Below are 14,192 nucleotides of genomic sequence, written 5' to 3' on the forward strand. Positions count from 1 at the left end.
AATAAGAAAACGAAACTTGTTGAAATACTTTGTGCTGAGAATTCTAGATTGTACCAAAAATATATTGAATAAGGCCATGAATAATAATAAATAATAATAATTCAGCTGAATCCTAATACTTAAATCTTGATTGATATTTCTTTATAGAGAATATCCTCAATAAATTTGAAGGAATAAAATTAATCGTTATACACATTTTGTGTTATTTGATTACAGTCTTCACTTAATGACGAATCTGTCAACCAGTCATCTTTTTCACACACAATTACTGAAAACGATTTGAAAAATAATGTAAATAACACTTTTGAAGATCTCGTCTCCAGTACTACTATTACTACTACTACCATCAATGGAAAGTCGAACAATAATAACAATGCACCATTAAGTAATGTGACTGATGCAGAAGCAACAACACAAGTGACAAGCAATTCAGATTTGACAATGATAAGGAATAGTTCAAGTGCTAGTCATAGAACACCACAATTCAAATCTGCGTTATTGCAATCTATGCTAGGCGCAGGTCGTTTGTCTGCACATGCTAAAGATGCTGTTGCTGGATTAAGGTGAATTACCATTTTTCTTCTGAAAAAAGGATCGTATATTTGCAATTTTGCATTATGGATTCATATTTTACCCTTTCATATATATATCATCAGAAAGCGTTATGTTTACTCTAATAAAGGGTTACTCAAAAAAGGTGTACATCAATAACGGTGATTTAAGAGTACAATAAAATAATACCACCGACATATTAAGTGGATAAACATAATCAAGAGTGATTGTCAAAATAGCAACTTAGTAATGTTGAGTTAGTGTCTTCAATTTTTTTATAAAATAATTTGATATGTATACATATGCGAATTCAGATTGTGTGTACCATTCAGTTCACTTAAATAGTCTATTATCTATTTTAGTGGCCCTAAATCTGATTCCAGTTATATCGTATGATTGTATGTTATCAAAATATACATATCGTCAATCCTTGTATATTATAATCGACTTAATTCGCGTTAGTGAGTGAATGAAAACGAAGTTTAAATACGTATTTATTCATACAATCGTTGACCTGAACAGACAATCGATCGGAGAAACGAAGCGAAGAAAATGAAGCGAAATGGCGCGCGGTGGAGAAGGCGTGTGAACCAACACGATTTAACCAAGCATGAATCGATATTTATAGTCAGATAAAAATAAGTTACAGACATGTGATGAGTAAGATAGAAAATTCACACACATATGCTTACTTAACAACAATCAAAGCTGACAAGCGAATAATTAACAAGGTTAAAAAGTGACTCAAGAAGAATGAATAAATTGACCTGTTCGGAAGATAGAATAAGCTGTGTGGACTTGCATAACACTACACTATCTGTTTCTCTAATCTTTTACGATCAGTTTAATGTGTGTCGCTACCTCCTTGTACTTATATCTTGCGTGCTCTTACCTGTTCCCTGCATATCACAACATCATTGTACTACGCCTTACGATATCTTGTTCGATTCATTGTTCACTGAAGCCGGTTTACTTTTCATAAAGCATTCTACCAAATTACGTCACTTGTTGAGGGCTAATTTCTTCTATATCTGACTCCAATAAATGATATCCCGTTAACTGAATATTTAAGGTAGGCTAACTCTCCTAGTAGAATTATGGATTTACTCGAGATTATTCAGAGGCCTGAACACCAGTTGTAGAGATATTTTATTGTTCAAGATAAATAAAATCCACAAGCGTACAGTGAGCAAGCACACTGAAACTAAGAGAATGTGTGAGAGTTAAAAATCCATGTATATTTTTGAGTGTCATTCAAATGTGGATAAATTATTGACTATCTGTATGTTACAACCAATAGGAGAATAGATTTAGGTTGATGTGCAGCACGCGCTCAATCATACACACACACAGAAATTAACATAGTGAATGAAGTGTCTGAATTACAGTGAGTAGACAAATGATACAATAGTTAAATGGGCTTGCCGCACACCTATAAAATGGACATTCATGGTTTACTGTGTGTGGAATATCTTCGGGATAACTCTTAGTGCACCGCATGTCACTCGTCCTGACAACCGTTATAAATTTCAGAAAACAATACAAAGTGTTGACTACAGTTTATCATTGTACAGCACAGATCACATGACCACAACCATACAAAGCGAATTCGAATAGAAATGGAAATGTGAGAAAATACAAGCAAACGAAGGAATTAATTGGGTTTTACCAGCACATACATTCAATAAAAAGCCGTAAGTAGAGCAGATATTTACTTCACTAAGCAAAATATGTTGGCTATTGTAGTAAGCGTTAGCTGAATGCATCTAAACGCTTGAATCAAATTATCCATACATAATAAGTCTCCTTTCTTAATGGTCAACCATGAAGTAACAATATGCTGTCTTCACTCTCACCCTTTCATTCTTTTAATGACTGTTCAAACGTGTGAATCTCTTATGCGTAACTAAAACTTGTAGACATATTTATCCAAGTTCTATGTTGCCTATGATTAACGTGATTGAAATAATTCACAATATTTGTTCATCTCCTCAACTTTAATTTTAATTCCTACCAATGAAATTTTTCTAGTTGATGTTATGCTCTGCTTATTGTTGCTATTGTATTTTAATTCATTATAAATTTTATTAGTTTAAACTAATTTTATATTATTTTCAATTGTCAGACGTAATTCTTCTCAAATACAAAATGATCAAAGTACAAATGATAATTGGCCTCAACATCATGAACATAGTGATTCTACTGTGTCTAGTTTCTATTCAGTTAATAGTACACTTATTCAGGACTCTGGTGATTCTGTAAATATAAACAATAGTTCTTCAAGTAAACACATATTATTGTGTTTTATATCTGTATTTTATAGATTTCATTTAAATTATCTAAAATTTATTGAATATGGTTTATGAATTAGTTGTTACATAATAATAAGGACAATACTCTGTAATACTTAAAGTAATTGTTGGACGTAGTCGACAGAACACCCAGCTTGACTTAGGTTTTTCCCATTTGACACTCATCAGCACGGTGTACTTTTAACCTAAAGGGAATTGTTGCTCTCTGGCGAATTCGATACTGTATCGAGTTACTACATTTTTCATTACTTAATAATCAATCACTTGTAAATAAATCTCAGCACTACAAGAGATCCTTGTGGCCTGAATAGTTCAGTGGTAACGTCTGACTATGAAGCTGAGGGGTATGGGATCGAAACTTCCAGAGAGCATTAGTTGCCTCGAGATTACAGGTACGCTGCGCTGACGAGTACCAAATAGGACGAAACCCATGTCATGCAGGGTTCACTGTCGACTACCCCTAAACACTATCTTACCTCTCAACATAATGCAAACGTTGTTGTGTGACACTTAGACTAGTTATTTGCTTATTTAAACGCATAAACATTGGTACAAGAGGGCACCAAATACACATGCACCACACAAATCACTTGATTTTTGTGAGGGCTAGAATACTGCCCGGGTCCCCAAACTGAAGCACGTGGTTTTCTTAGGGAGCCACTCCCCGTGCTCTTGACCTGGAGGTCTTATCCACAAGGTAATGGAGTGACGTTAGGAGATGCAGTCCCATAGTAGCCGGTGACCAACAATACGTTCATACGCCATTTCCTTCAGGATACTGGACCCATGTACACCATTAGTTTGAAATCAGGATTTTCCAACTCCTTCAGATGGTTCCCCGTATCTACTAACCCGGGTAAAGCACCAGACATTCTCTTTTCGTCCTCTCAATCTCCTAAACAACACCCCCGCCACGAGAAAGCAGTGAGTAGGACTTCCCTGACAGTGACTGTATACGCGTAGCCATGTGGGAACATTTGGAGAGGGAGAGTGGACTCTACACACCCTCGATCACACCAGGGCATTTGGGGATTGGTAACCACGGTGCGGTCGATAGAATTCGACTAGCACTAAGAAGGGTTTGACATACATGTTATTGGTCACTACTCAATGATCAATCAATTTGTAAAGCTCCGCAACATCGTGTCTCTATGACTTCAGTACATTATAAGAACATATTTTAAGTAATATGTTTCTTAGTAGTCCACAGTGCACTTTATGTATAGTGGATTATCTGTCAATAAATAGTACAATAAAAAGCTTTCCATTTTCATACTTGTTTATACTCATTAGTAAGATGTATCCATGATCACGCGAAAATTCATTCATATACTCTGTCCGAAGTTCAAATACGTTGTCCAGTGATGGACAGATATTATTACGAACTAGTGCGACTATGAGTGATTAAATATGGATCACTTAAATATGTATATATTTCAGGACAAAATTGTTTGATTTCCTAATTTATCTGTTCTTCATCTCTGTTATTCCAGCGTTTTCGTTTACCATTTTGTATTCCACGTGTTTCCGTCATAGAATTTAAATTGTATTTGTGAATTAACCGCTCCCTGAGAAAGTCCAGCGGCATTGCAAACGATTTTAAGCCATGTCATTCAAGGTCTCTAACTATCGGTTGCTATCATCTCGCATCTTGCATTAAACATTCCTTATGCATTTCTATCGATAAAAATAATTATTGTATTGCATCCTGGAATTACTTATTTCCTTATTACTGGTCACCAAATTATTTAAATATTTTGCTATCAAAAGTAGTCAAGAATACTATTTTGGTTTTCTTATACACTATTTTATCTTCAGTTATGCATTCTGTGCCGGACACATCTAGGCATTATCAGCATGATCTACCTCACCTTAATGGATCAAAGTAAGATGAAAGTTGTTTGGTTGTTTTTTGAGTGATACCAGTTACTTAATGTCACTATTTTATTCATAGTAAATTTTAGTGGTAAGGGTCCTTTTGGTGCATAGCTCACTATAGATCTCAGTTAATTGCTGCCAGAGTACTCCAATTACCAATAGTTCAGTCTGTTACAAGAATAGAATTTCATTTGAGATTTATTCTTTCCTGTGTTCTGATCTATTTTATTAAAATGTAACTAAGTTACCAAGCAGAGGCTTTCGGTCTCAGTGTATTTGTATCTGATTCACTCATGTTCTGTCGATTCCCTCTCATATGCTCTTCGAAAATGTACGTGTACGCTTCTGTATCAGGTTCTGCACTGACGTTTACCCCTTTCATTTACGGTTTATTCCTTCCTTTCTGAAACTATTGTCTGGATGAGTAACTAATAGCTATTTTATGCATATCCAAATGACTTTTTAATTACACATCTTTTTCAAACTTCCAACGATTAAAGCTTTTCTAGGGAATATTTTTGATGGGGTCTATCAGCGAAATCTTGAGCTTAAAAATCATCAGCTGAGTCAGTCAGTCAGCTACAACGTAGGACCAGGAACATATATGGATCGGTCCAAGTTGCCATACCGCATTAGCACAGCAAGATGAACACCGGATTCATAGGAGTAGTTAAGTCAATGGTGATAATATATAAAAGGAAGATTGCATATAAGGATATAGTACAGGGAGAAAGAATTAGTTCGTAGAAAGAAAGATATGGAGCGATTTTAATCTCTTATTTTAAGGGAAGACAGAGAATGTATACACCTACGCCATTGTGACCTATTCTGAGCCATGTCACCAAAAGTCCCTAACTATTGGTTACGATAGTCACGCGGACCCCAACCAGGTTGTTTATTGTGTCTTCAAAAGTGTAACTAACTCATCTCTTACCTCTTCCTCCACTATAACGGTTTGGGAATAATACATATTCAATATATAATCAGAATATAGTTGCTTGGTATTACTAGATACTGTGTAAATTCTGGTTATATTATTTAGCCACATCGAAAGATAACAGCAACATCTCCTAAATCCCACAACGTATCTTTCCTAGTTCCGGCTACTCTAAAAACTGATCGTGCAAGAAGGACTAATGAGTTGGGACTAACTCAGATCGATTTAAATGAACATCATGAGCATAAATACATTTACAACGTCCTAAAAATAGGTTGAAAAGAACCACAAAATAATAAGGAATTAGCGTCTTTTGTCGGGGTAAAAATAGAGGATAGCTGTCGTGAGAAAATTCGGATTTTTCACCTTTTTTAGATCGTCGTCCACTTTATACACTCAGTGAAGAAGAAATAAGTTAGTATAGTCTATTTCTTACACAGTTATCACTCAACCGCATCAAACCAAACCCCCTACGCTATCAGTAGAACATTATTTTGACTGGCGAAACGCACCTATTCTTGTTATTATAACACTCAAAGCAGTATTCATAAAGTTCACATTCTCGTCCTGTCCTTAAGGTAGATTACTTCACATAGTAATCATAAGACTTCATTTTTTTAGACTCAGTGACGTGATAATTTGTATCAGCACACAATTGTGTATCTAGCATAAATTCTCTCATAAAGATAAATTGTAAAAGCCAATTATTTAGCATAAAATTATCTTCAACGATTCCATTTCTCAGTATAGGGTTGTGGAGATTATTAGGTTTTTGATTGAGATCATGAACCAATTGATTTGAGACCATTGGAAACCTAAAAGCTCACTAGTGACTAGCTTCGTGAGGGGATTCTCGGAGTTCTAGTGAGAAGCCGTGACCAGTGGAGCTAATGCGTATCCTGTAGGCAGGTGTCTACCTCATTACATTGGAAGATGGTCGCGCAATTTCGTGGATTGATTGAAGTTAGACATTGACACCGTTGGATACTGGCTCAAGTGGTCTGCTGAGGATTACCACAACAGGATGAAACGGCTGTTCAGTATTTCCAGGTTTTCAACGGTGGTCTAACATCAATCAATTCATGATCTCAATCAAAAGTCCATTTCTCTGTGTCAGTGTAGTGAGGAAAACTTGGTTAGAGCAAACAGATTTATTGTTTCTAGCAAAATCACATTGCATTTGTAAAATATATAAACAATACATTGAATACACCATTTCCCCATCTTCCTTGAACTGCCTCTTAGATACTCAATCATTCTTCCATTCCTGTTTCTTCTCGGACTACTTCTGTTTTTTTCTTTTCCTCAGTTTCCTCTTCAGTCAGTAAAAATCCTACTACCATACATACTGCTTATATGTATCCGTATAAGTAGCACACACCACGATAGCTCTTTGAGCGCAGGAGTGAAGAGACATCCTCACTTTTCTGCATAATATCAAAATCTATACTTCTTTTTTACTTCGTGTTTGTTAACTGGTAACTTATAAATAGGTGAATAAATGTAAATGGATAACTTAGGGAGTTATTTTCCTATAAATCAGTTTATTTACTTTTTATATGTATTCACTTTAATAATTGGTTCTTGATATGTTTTGGTAGTGCAGTAATTGAAAATTACCATTCGACCAATTTCCTGTTACTATATCCCTTCTACCATTCACAACTTACTATTTATTATTAATAAGCATGTTATTAAGATTTTGCACTGTAAATGTCCCTATTTTTGTGCGTATTGTGAATTATCATTCATGGTGCATCCATGGTCTTGTATTTAATGTATCAATCACATGAGGATTAAAGTTTGAATAGTACAGTATAGTATGAATTATGAGTATCTTTTTCTTGATGTTCTAATTAATGGTTGGTTTGCAAAAATAGATTAGTGAATATGATATGGGCTGCCAATTATCTTGGCATATACACTAACTTACTAGTGTTAACTAATGTATAGTTGACAGAGCATAACGAGAAGTAATTCGTAATGGTAATTATCCATGATATTTCATATCGATTCATTAATTTCGTTGTTATAATAATATTGACTTTATTCAAGATTATGTGTTTAGTACAATATTGAGTTCTCAGTATATAGCTGTTTTCGATAATCGACCACTGGCAACACAGAATAATCCTAATAGGCACCAGTTTCTGATTCAAATAAAAATTAAGTTTTAATAAAGTGTTTAGTGTATTGTATGTGCCACCTATTAATTTTACCATTCTAGATAAAACATATTGCATATTATTTTCATTTCTAATGCATAGTGTTATGCAGAAGTCTGGTAATCCTGTATATTTGTGGTCGGAAGATCCTGATCATGAAGTTTCCAAACCCGATTCATTGTCTTCTGTTCCTCGTAAGTGACAGTAGATTGATTTGCCCTAGTTTTTTATAAGCTTAGTATCTCTGTTTATTCACAAATAATTTATGTTTTGAAATGTTAGCGTAGTTTTTCTTATCAAACCTCTATAGTTTTGTTTATCTACATACTCATCCTTCATTTTGTGGGTCACTGATTCCAGCTCCTTTTCAATCAACATTAGTCTTAACATTCGCTTTTTCCCCGTATCCATCACAGATGTTTTGCTAGAAACTCAGTACACAAATCTATTTAAAGAAAAATAGCCATACCCCTCACTGTATCTGCTAGTTTGATAGACGGAGTGTCAGCTTAACCTTATCTGTTATTTGAATGAAGCAGGCAATCGGATGCATACTATATGCACTGTTTTCAACTCAATGAATGCACCTACTCTACTATCTGAATAAAACACGACTGTAGAGATAAGATTTTCTTCCTACCTGATAATGGACTAAGTGGTAAGTGACTTTCTGTTTTTGTACAACTCAGAATCTCGAATTGTTGGTGAATTGTCCTCATCGGTATGATGAAGGAATATTAAAGATGCCACCTTTGTTTATTCAGATCTAAACAATATATGCTATGAACATCGATATGATTATTTCTTTAGTTTACATTTTAATAAATAACTAAAATAGACATTGTATGCTCAATTTTAAGGAGCCTCAAAAACTATATCCAATTTTATATTCATCAACTGTCACGACTAATTACAAACACTCAACTTGATTGGTATTTCGATTAGTTTATCCAAATGGAACACAATAAAGTTGCTTATTTCAACTGAGACTACAGTAATCATCAAACATTCAGCAATGTTATACGACAAATTAAAACTTTACATTACAGATATATTAGTTGATGTTAGCTTTTTTTATAAGTCTTAGGTTTAACTACATTTGAATGTCTAGTTGAGTCACCATTCTATTTAGAGAATAAGAATGAAACTAAATTATTTTAAAGATATCTGAACCGACTAAATGTTATGCCCATAATGACTCAGTATTCTGAACTATACCACAGAACGTTCAAAGTTCTTTTTGGTGAAGATCTGTAGGCGAACGACGCGATAAAGGAGCTTTAACTAACTCATTAGTACCGCTGAATGGTCCGTTTCATGGATCCAGTATTAATACACAAAAAAGTACGGGCAAGTAACACCACACATTAAAGTGATTGTGAAAGGTCGTAGAAAAAGATTAATGCTTGACTACGTAAATGGAATGGTACACATAGTTCACATATTTAAATATGTTAAACTTTCATTAAAATTTGGAATTGTAAGTAACATCCATATCTACATGAAATTATTAGGTCGTTTTATCAATGTACACGATTTCAATATTTGCCATTACATATACGAGTTTTTCATCAATGTACATCTACTAAGTCACTTATTCATGTTTCATAAAGTACATCAGTCAGTAATAATAACAAAAAGTTGCGTCCAATTTTCCTTCGTCTAATTCACTTCATCCACAAACTGAGTCGTCGCTGAATATTCAATAATTTTTACTGTTCCATTCACTGATTAATAATTTATTCATAAATTCAAATATATTTTTACATTTACCATCTCCTTTGTCTTTCTTTTCACAGTCGATACATCAACTCATTGAATTTTATTGCGACTAGAAAAATCACACATGTATTCGTGAAATATAAAAGTTGGTGAAACTTTAATTCAAATGCTTCCATGCTTCTACCTAACTAAATTGATCCATCTTACTGTGTATTATTCTAAGCTTTCCAAGTGATTAACAAACATTGATTCCACTAAGTAGTTTTTGCTCTGTACTCTCTCTTTCTCAACTCCTCCCCGTCTATCACTACATATATACATAAACATGAAATTTTATTCCATTTTTTATTTAAAAAAAGAAAATTAGTAAGAAAAACTCATTTGCACAGTTTTTATCGCAGTTCCCTATTTAACATGTACATCGATAGCTGAAGACTGTGCACACCTCCGTGTGTATTGATTCAATTTATTTGTTATTATTTAGTTATGATGATAATAATCATAAGATACCTCTTCGAATCTTTTTTCATCGCTATTCTAGTTGTTAATTCTGGTTATAAATTGTACAATTTTATGACTGATTAGTTGATTGATTGGTATTACATAATCAACATTAGATTTTGTTTCATTTTGACTTACTACTACTGTTTTGACATTATGCTTTCTGTGACACTACTAGTCAAATCCACTAAATACTCGGCGGTACTGTATTTTTATTCAGAGAGCTCTTGATTTAGTTCATTTAGTGGCGTTGACTAACAGTGACACAAAAAGCATAATGTCGAAACAGTAGTAGTAAATCAAAATGAAACGGAATCTAATGTTGATTATGTAATACCAATCAATCAACTAATCAGTCATAAAATTGTACAACTTATTTATATAGTTTTATGATTAATCCTATGATTCGTTTTCTCCTTGCCCATCAAAGTTTTATCTCCTTGTTATTGCTTCTGTTTATTTGATGGTATACCAAGTAATCCTGTAATTTTGTAAGCTATATTTCGTGTATCCTCCCCTTCCCTAATACTGAAACAACCTACTACTGTCTTCCTTATATATCCTTTCTTTCCCGGTACACGCGGATGAGTGCCATAATACTTCTTAATAAACAGGTGAAGATTTCTTGTTTTCATGTGTCATATCCACGGTCCCCAGTACATAAACCTCTTGCTAGTTTTTTTTGCACAGTTTTGCTGTTGTTCATTCACTGATGCTTTATCCGATATTTATGCGTGTGCCTGTACGCTTGTCCGCATTTTATATACCTGTAGGCTATGTGAAAGGAGCAAGACTATTTAACTTTTGTCTATCATATATTTCAATTGGTCATTCTTATTTATGATAATGATAGTAATTATTATTACTATTATTATTATTGTTATTATTATTGTTATTAAACGTTTGGTTAATTTTATCTCATTCTCTTCTCTTCATTTTCTCTATTTACATAGCTCCGTTTTAACTTTTATCCATCATTGTCTATAATTTATTTATAATAAAAGAAATAAAGATTCATTAGTGACAATAGTGATGAAAATAACTATCTTTTTATATTACGCTTGTTGACCAGTACTTTGGCCTATCCTCCTTATTGTGTATAAAATGTTCTAAACGAATTGAAGCACATAATTTACAAACTGTTAAGTTGTGCGCTACTTCTATTATGTACGTGTTGGCTTCGTTGTATCCACGGTCCTATTGCATATACTTAGAAACGAGAATCACTGCAATTCACACTACGCAAAATGAATACTGTTTTGTTTTTAATTTGATGTCTATCATAAGGTCAAATGTTTAAGATATGAGCTCTTAGGGAGTTTTAAATTTATGCTAATATTGTCACAAGGGTGTGTTGTTAAGTAATTTAAAAATTTAGTAATTAAGAAAATGGGTCATTCAGGAAAAAAAAAAGAATTCAAACAATTTTTACTCAGAATATTCTGATTTTATTTCCCAGATAACAAATAATCTACTCTTGACTTAAACTATTCCATTACACGTAGTGATTTAATACGTGCAATTAAATCAGAGAACCTGGCACCCGGATTTAAGTCACACGTGAATTATGACAATCTATTGAAAAAATGAAATTCGAACACACGCCTATCTTACTTCCGTTAAAAAAACCTAGTGAAAATACACAAAAATTATTGTTCAAAAGTTTACCTATTCACGCTAAATATCCATATCGGCAATAATGCATAAATCACAACTGTATATTTCGTCTTTTATTATATAGAAAAATGTTTCCGAGATCATTTATACATTGTGTTAACTTAATCGTACAGAAAATTTAATTCTATTAAAAATATTTCATATCTGATTAATTTGTATCAATGTAACAATTGAAGAAATTAGAAATAATAGTTTTCTAATATTTGTGTATGTATGAGCATAAATTAGTTGTTTAAACAAAACGTGTTATCTCATTATCTTTGACATAAATTGTTCCGTTTTAAATTCATGGGGACGAAACAGACACGTACTTATAGGCATTCACATACAAATGAGAAATGATGACCAGTAGTTGAAGTGGAGCGTAGATAATAAAAAAGACCACTCAGGTTTGAAGCAGTTAGAAATAACCGTTTCTGTACATGGAGAACAACAGAAATCATTTAATATGTTGGGAGGGTAGCTAGCAGTAGAATTTAAGACACATTTCATCCTATTCTGCACTCAATAGCTAGATATATCTGGATTTCGGAGTTGATGTTCACATTTAGACTTAGTGAATCACATTTCGGTATATGAAGTGGAAGATACTAGGTTCGAGTCTCAGTGTAAGCATCAACAATAGGATACAGATACATCCAACCGACGACTCCCAAATAAGATAGGACGTACGTCTTGGATCCCACTGTTAGCCATAAAATGATATACTAAGACTTGTAATAAATGGGTGTGTTGAGACAATCATTCACGATGTAGAAAGATAGACTAAAATATGGATAATTTATGGTTACATTTTAAATCTAGGTGGAACTTTAGTATACGGTAACCAGGACTTAGATATGATAAGAATTGTTTGTCATATTAAGAGCGGTATTTCACTGTAATTTATTGCTTTCTAACTGTTTTACAGCTAGGCCGCGTTTTCCGACTGGTTTCTCGAGCTAGTCAGCATACCAGCTGTATTATAAAGACAGTTCACTTCATAGTTCAAGTAATTTCTAATTCCATTTCAATAACCTGGCAACATGTGGAATATTCATAGTCAACAGTGGTACTCAAAGTATGATATTACAATAAAATTTTCTGATTAGTTTGAAATGATCATAAGTAATCCATGTGTAAAACGACATTGGCAAAACATCGAAAGATGTGTTTAGAAACCGACGGTTGATTACGGTCAGTTCAATTTGGTTATAATAGGAGCTAATGAGCTAATAGATACAAATAAAGTAGGTAGATCCGGTGGTTCATCATCACAAAATATAATCGAAACAGTAAGTACACAGAAGAACTTATTCAAAGAAATGTGGTATGAAAATCGTTTATTTTTCTAATGATAAGACGGGTGACTTTTGAACATACTTTCCTGATTAATTTGCGTTGAATCGTGGATAGGTTAACAATATCTCCGCTTTAACAAGATTCCGATCTCATGGTATTCACAATGAATAGTTCTGAAAATTCATTTTCAAACAGAGTTCATTTTAGTTAGACTATCTCAGACAATAATAAAACATTTGTGCAAATGGTGAAACTCTAGACTTCCAATCACAAAACTTATATTCCGAACAGATCCGACCAAAGAGACCATCATAAATTGATTCGAAACTCTTATTATCAAATGACATTACTCAATAATCAAGGAGTAAGAGAAGAATATAAGGATGGAAATAGTTTCTGGGTCAGAATTATGAAAGGTAATATACTCACCATACAACCATAAATACGAATATACAGCCTAAGTAAATGGTTTCGTCGAAAAGAATATTTCTGCTGAATTCTCTCTTTTTATTCAATGACAAAATGGGTTATTTTAATTATCTAATGACCATCATATTCATTTTAAACCCTTCTTACTAGATATGGCTTCAGTTTTTACTCTTGTATTCACCTTTACAAAAAAATAGTCAAATTTTGAGCAAAACAACGATCACGAAAGAAATTGAAAAACGAGTCAACCCAATGATCACTTTCATTGGTCAGTTAGTTGAATCACATTGTATGTACAAATATATTATTCCCGTCACCTAGAATTTACCCAGTGCTCAATTTTTTTGGAAAACAATTAATGATTTTGAAGTGGCCGGGATAGTGTTAGCTTAAGTCAAAACATTAAAAAAAATGATCAGAATTAATATATGTAGTTAAACTGAATTCACTACATTCATTCAAATGAGTTAATAAGTTCATCAAAGACTGATCAATAAAACTGTTGTTTTCATCATCTTTGTATTTGGATCTGTGTGTATTGACTGACAAATATATATATATACTAGAGAAAGGTTAATACAAAATTTGAGAAACCGAAATAAACAAACATGGGTTGAAAATTTAACACTGATATACTTGAATTCAGACATGTTTATACATACGATTGTATCAGTTACAACAGTAAAGATTCGCGTATTTGGTCACGTTCGAAATTCATCCATAATTAAACATAAATTT

At 33.2% G+C, this 14,192-nt stretch overlaps 1 protein-coding gene across 2 annotated transcripts in view; it reads left to right on the forward strand.

Moving 5' to 3' along the window:
• The window catches only part of MS3_00002853 (uncharacterized protein), a 34,256-nt gene extending 21,801 nt beyond the window's left edge, over positions 1–12,455 (forward strand). For both annotated transcript variants that reach the window (XM_051210506.1, XM_051210507.1), the window contains 5 exons: positions 217–563; positions 2,678–2,835; positions 4,683–4,749; positions 7,947–8,038; positions 9,644–12,455. In XM_051210506.1, the coding sequence (XP_051070503.1) occupies positions 217–563; positions 2,678–2,835; positions 4,683–4,749; positions 7,947–8,038; positions 9,644–9,663 (684 nt within the window). In that variant the 3' untranslated portion in view covers positions 9,664–12,455. The remainder of the gene's footprint in view (positions 1–216; positions 564–2,677; positions 2,836–4,682; positions 4,750–7,946; positions 8,039–9,643) is intronic.
• The last annotated feature ends 1,737 nt before the right edge of the window (positions 12,456–14,192 follow it).

The sequence above is a fragment of the Schistosoma haematobium genome, chromosome ZW, assembly GCF_000699445.3.
Source record: "Schistosoma haematobium chromosome ZW, whole genome shotgun sequence".
NCBI classification, from domain to species: domain Eukaryota; kingdom Metazoa; phylum Platyhelminthes; class Trematoda; order Strigeidida; family Schistosomatidae; genus Schistosoma; species Schistosoma haematobium.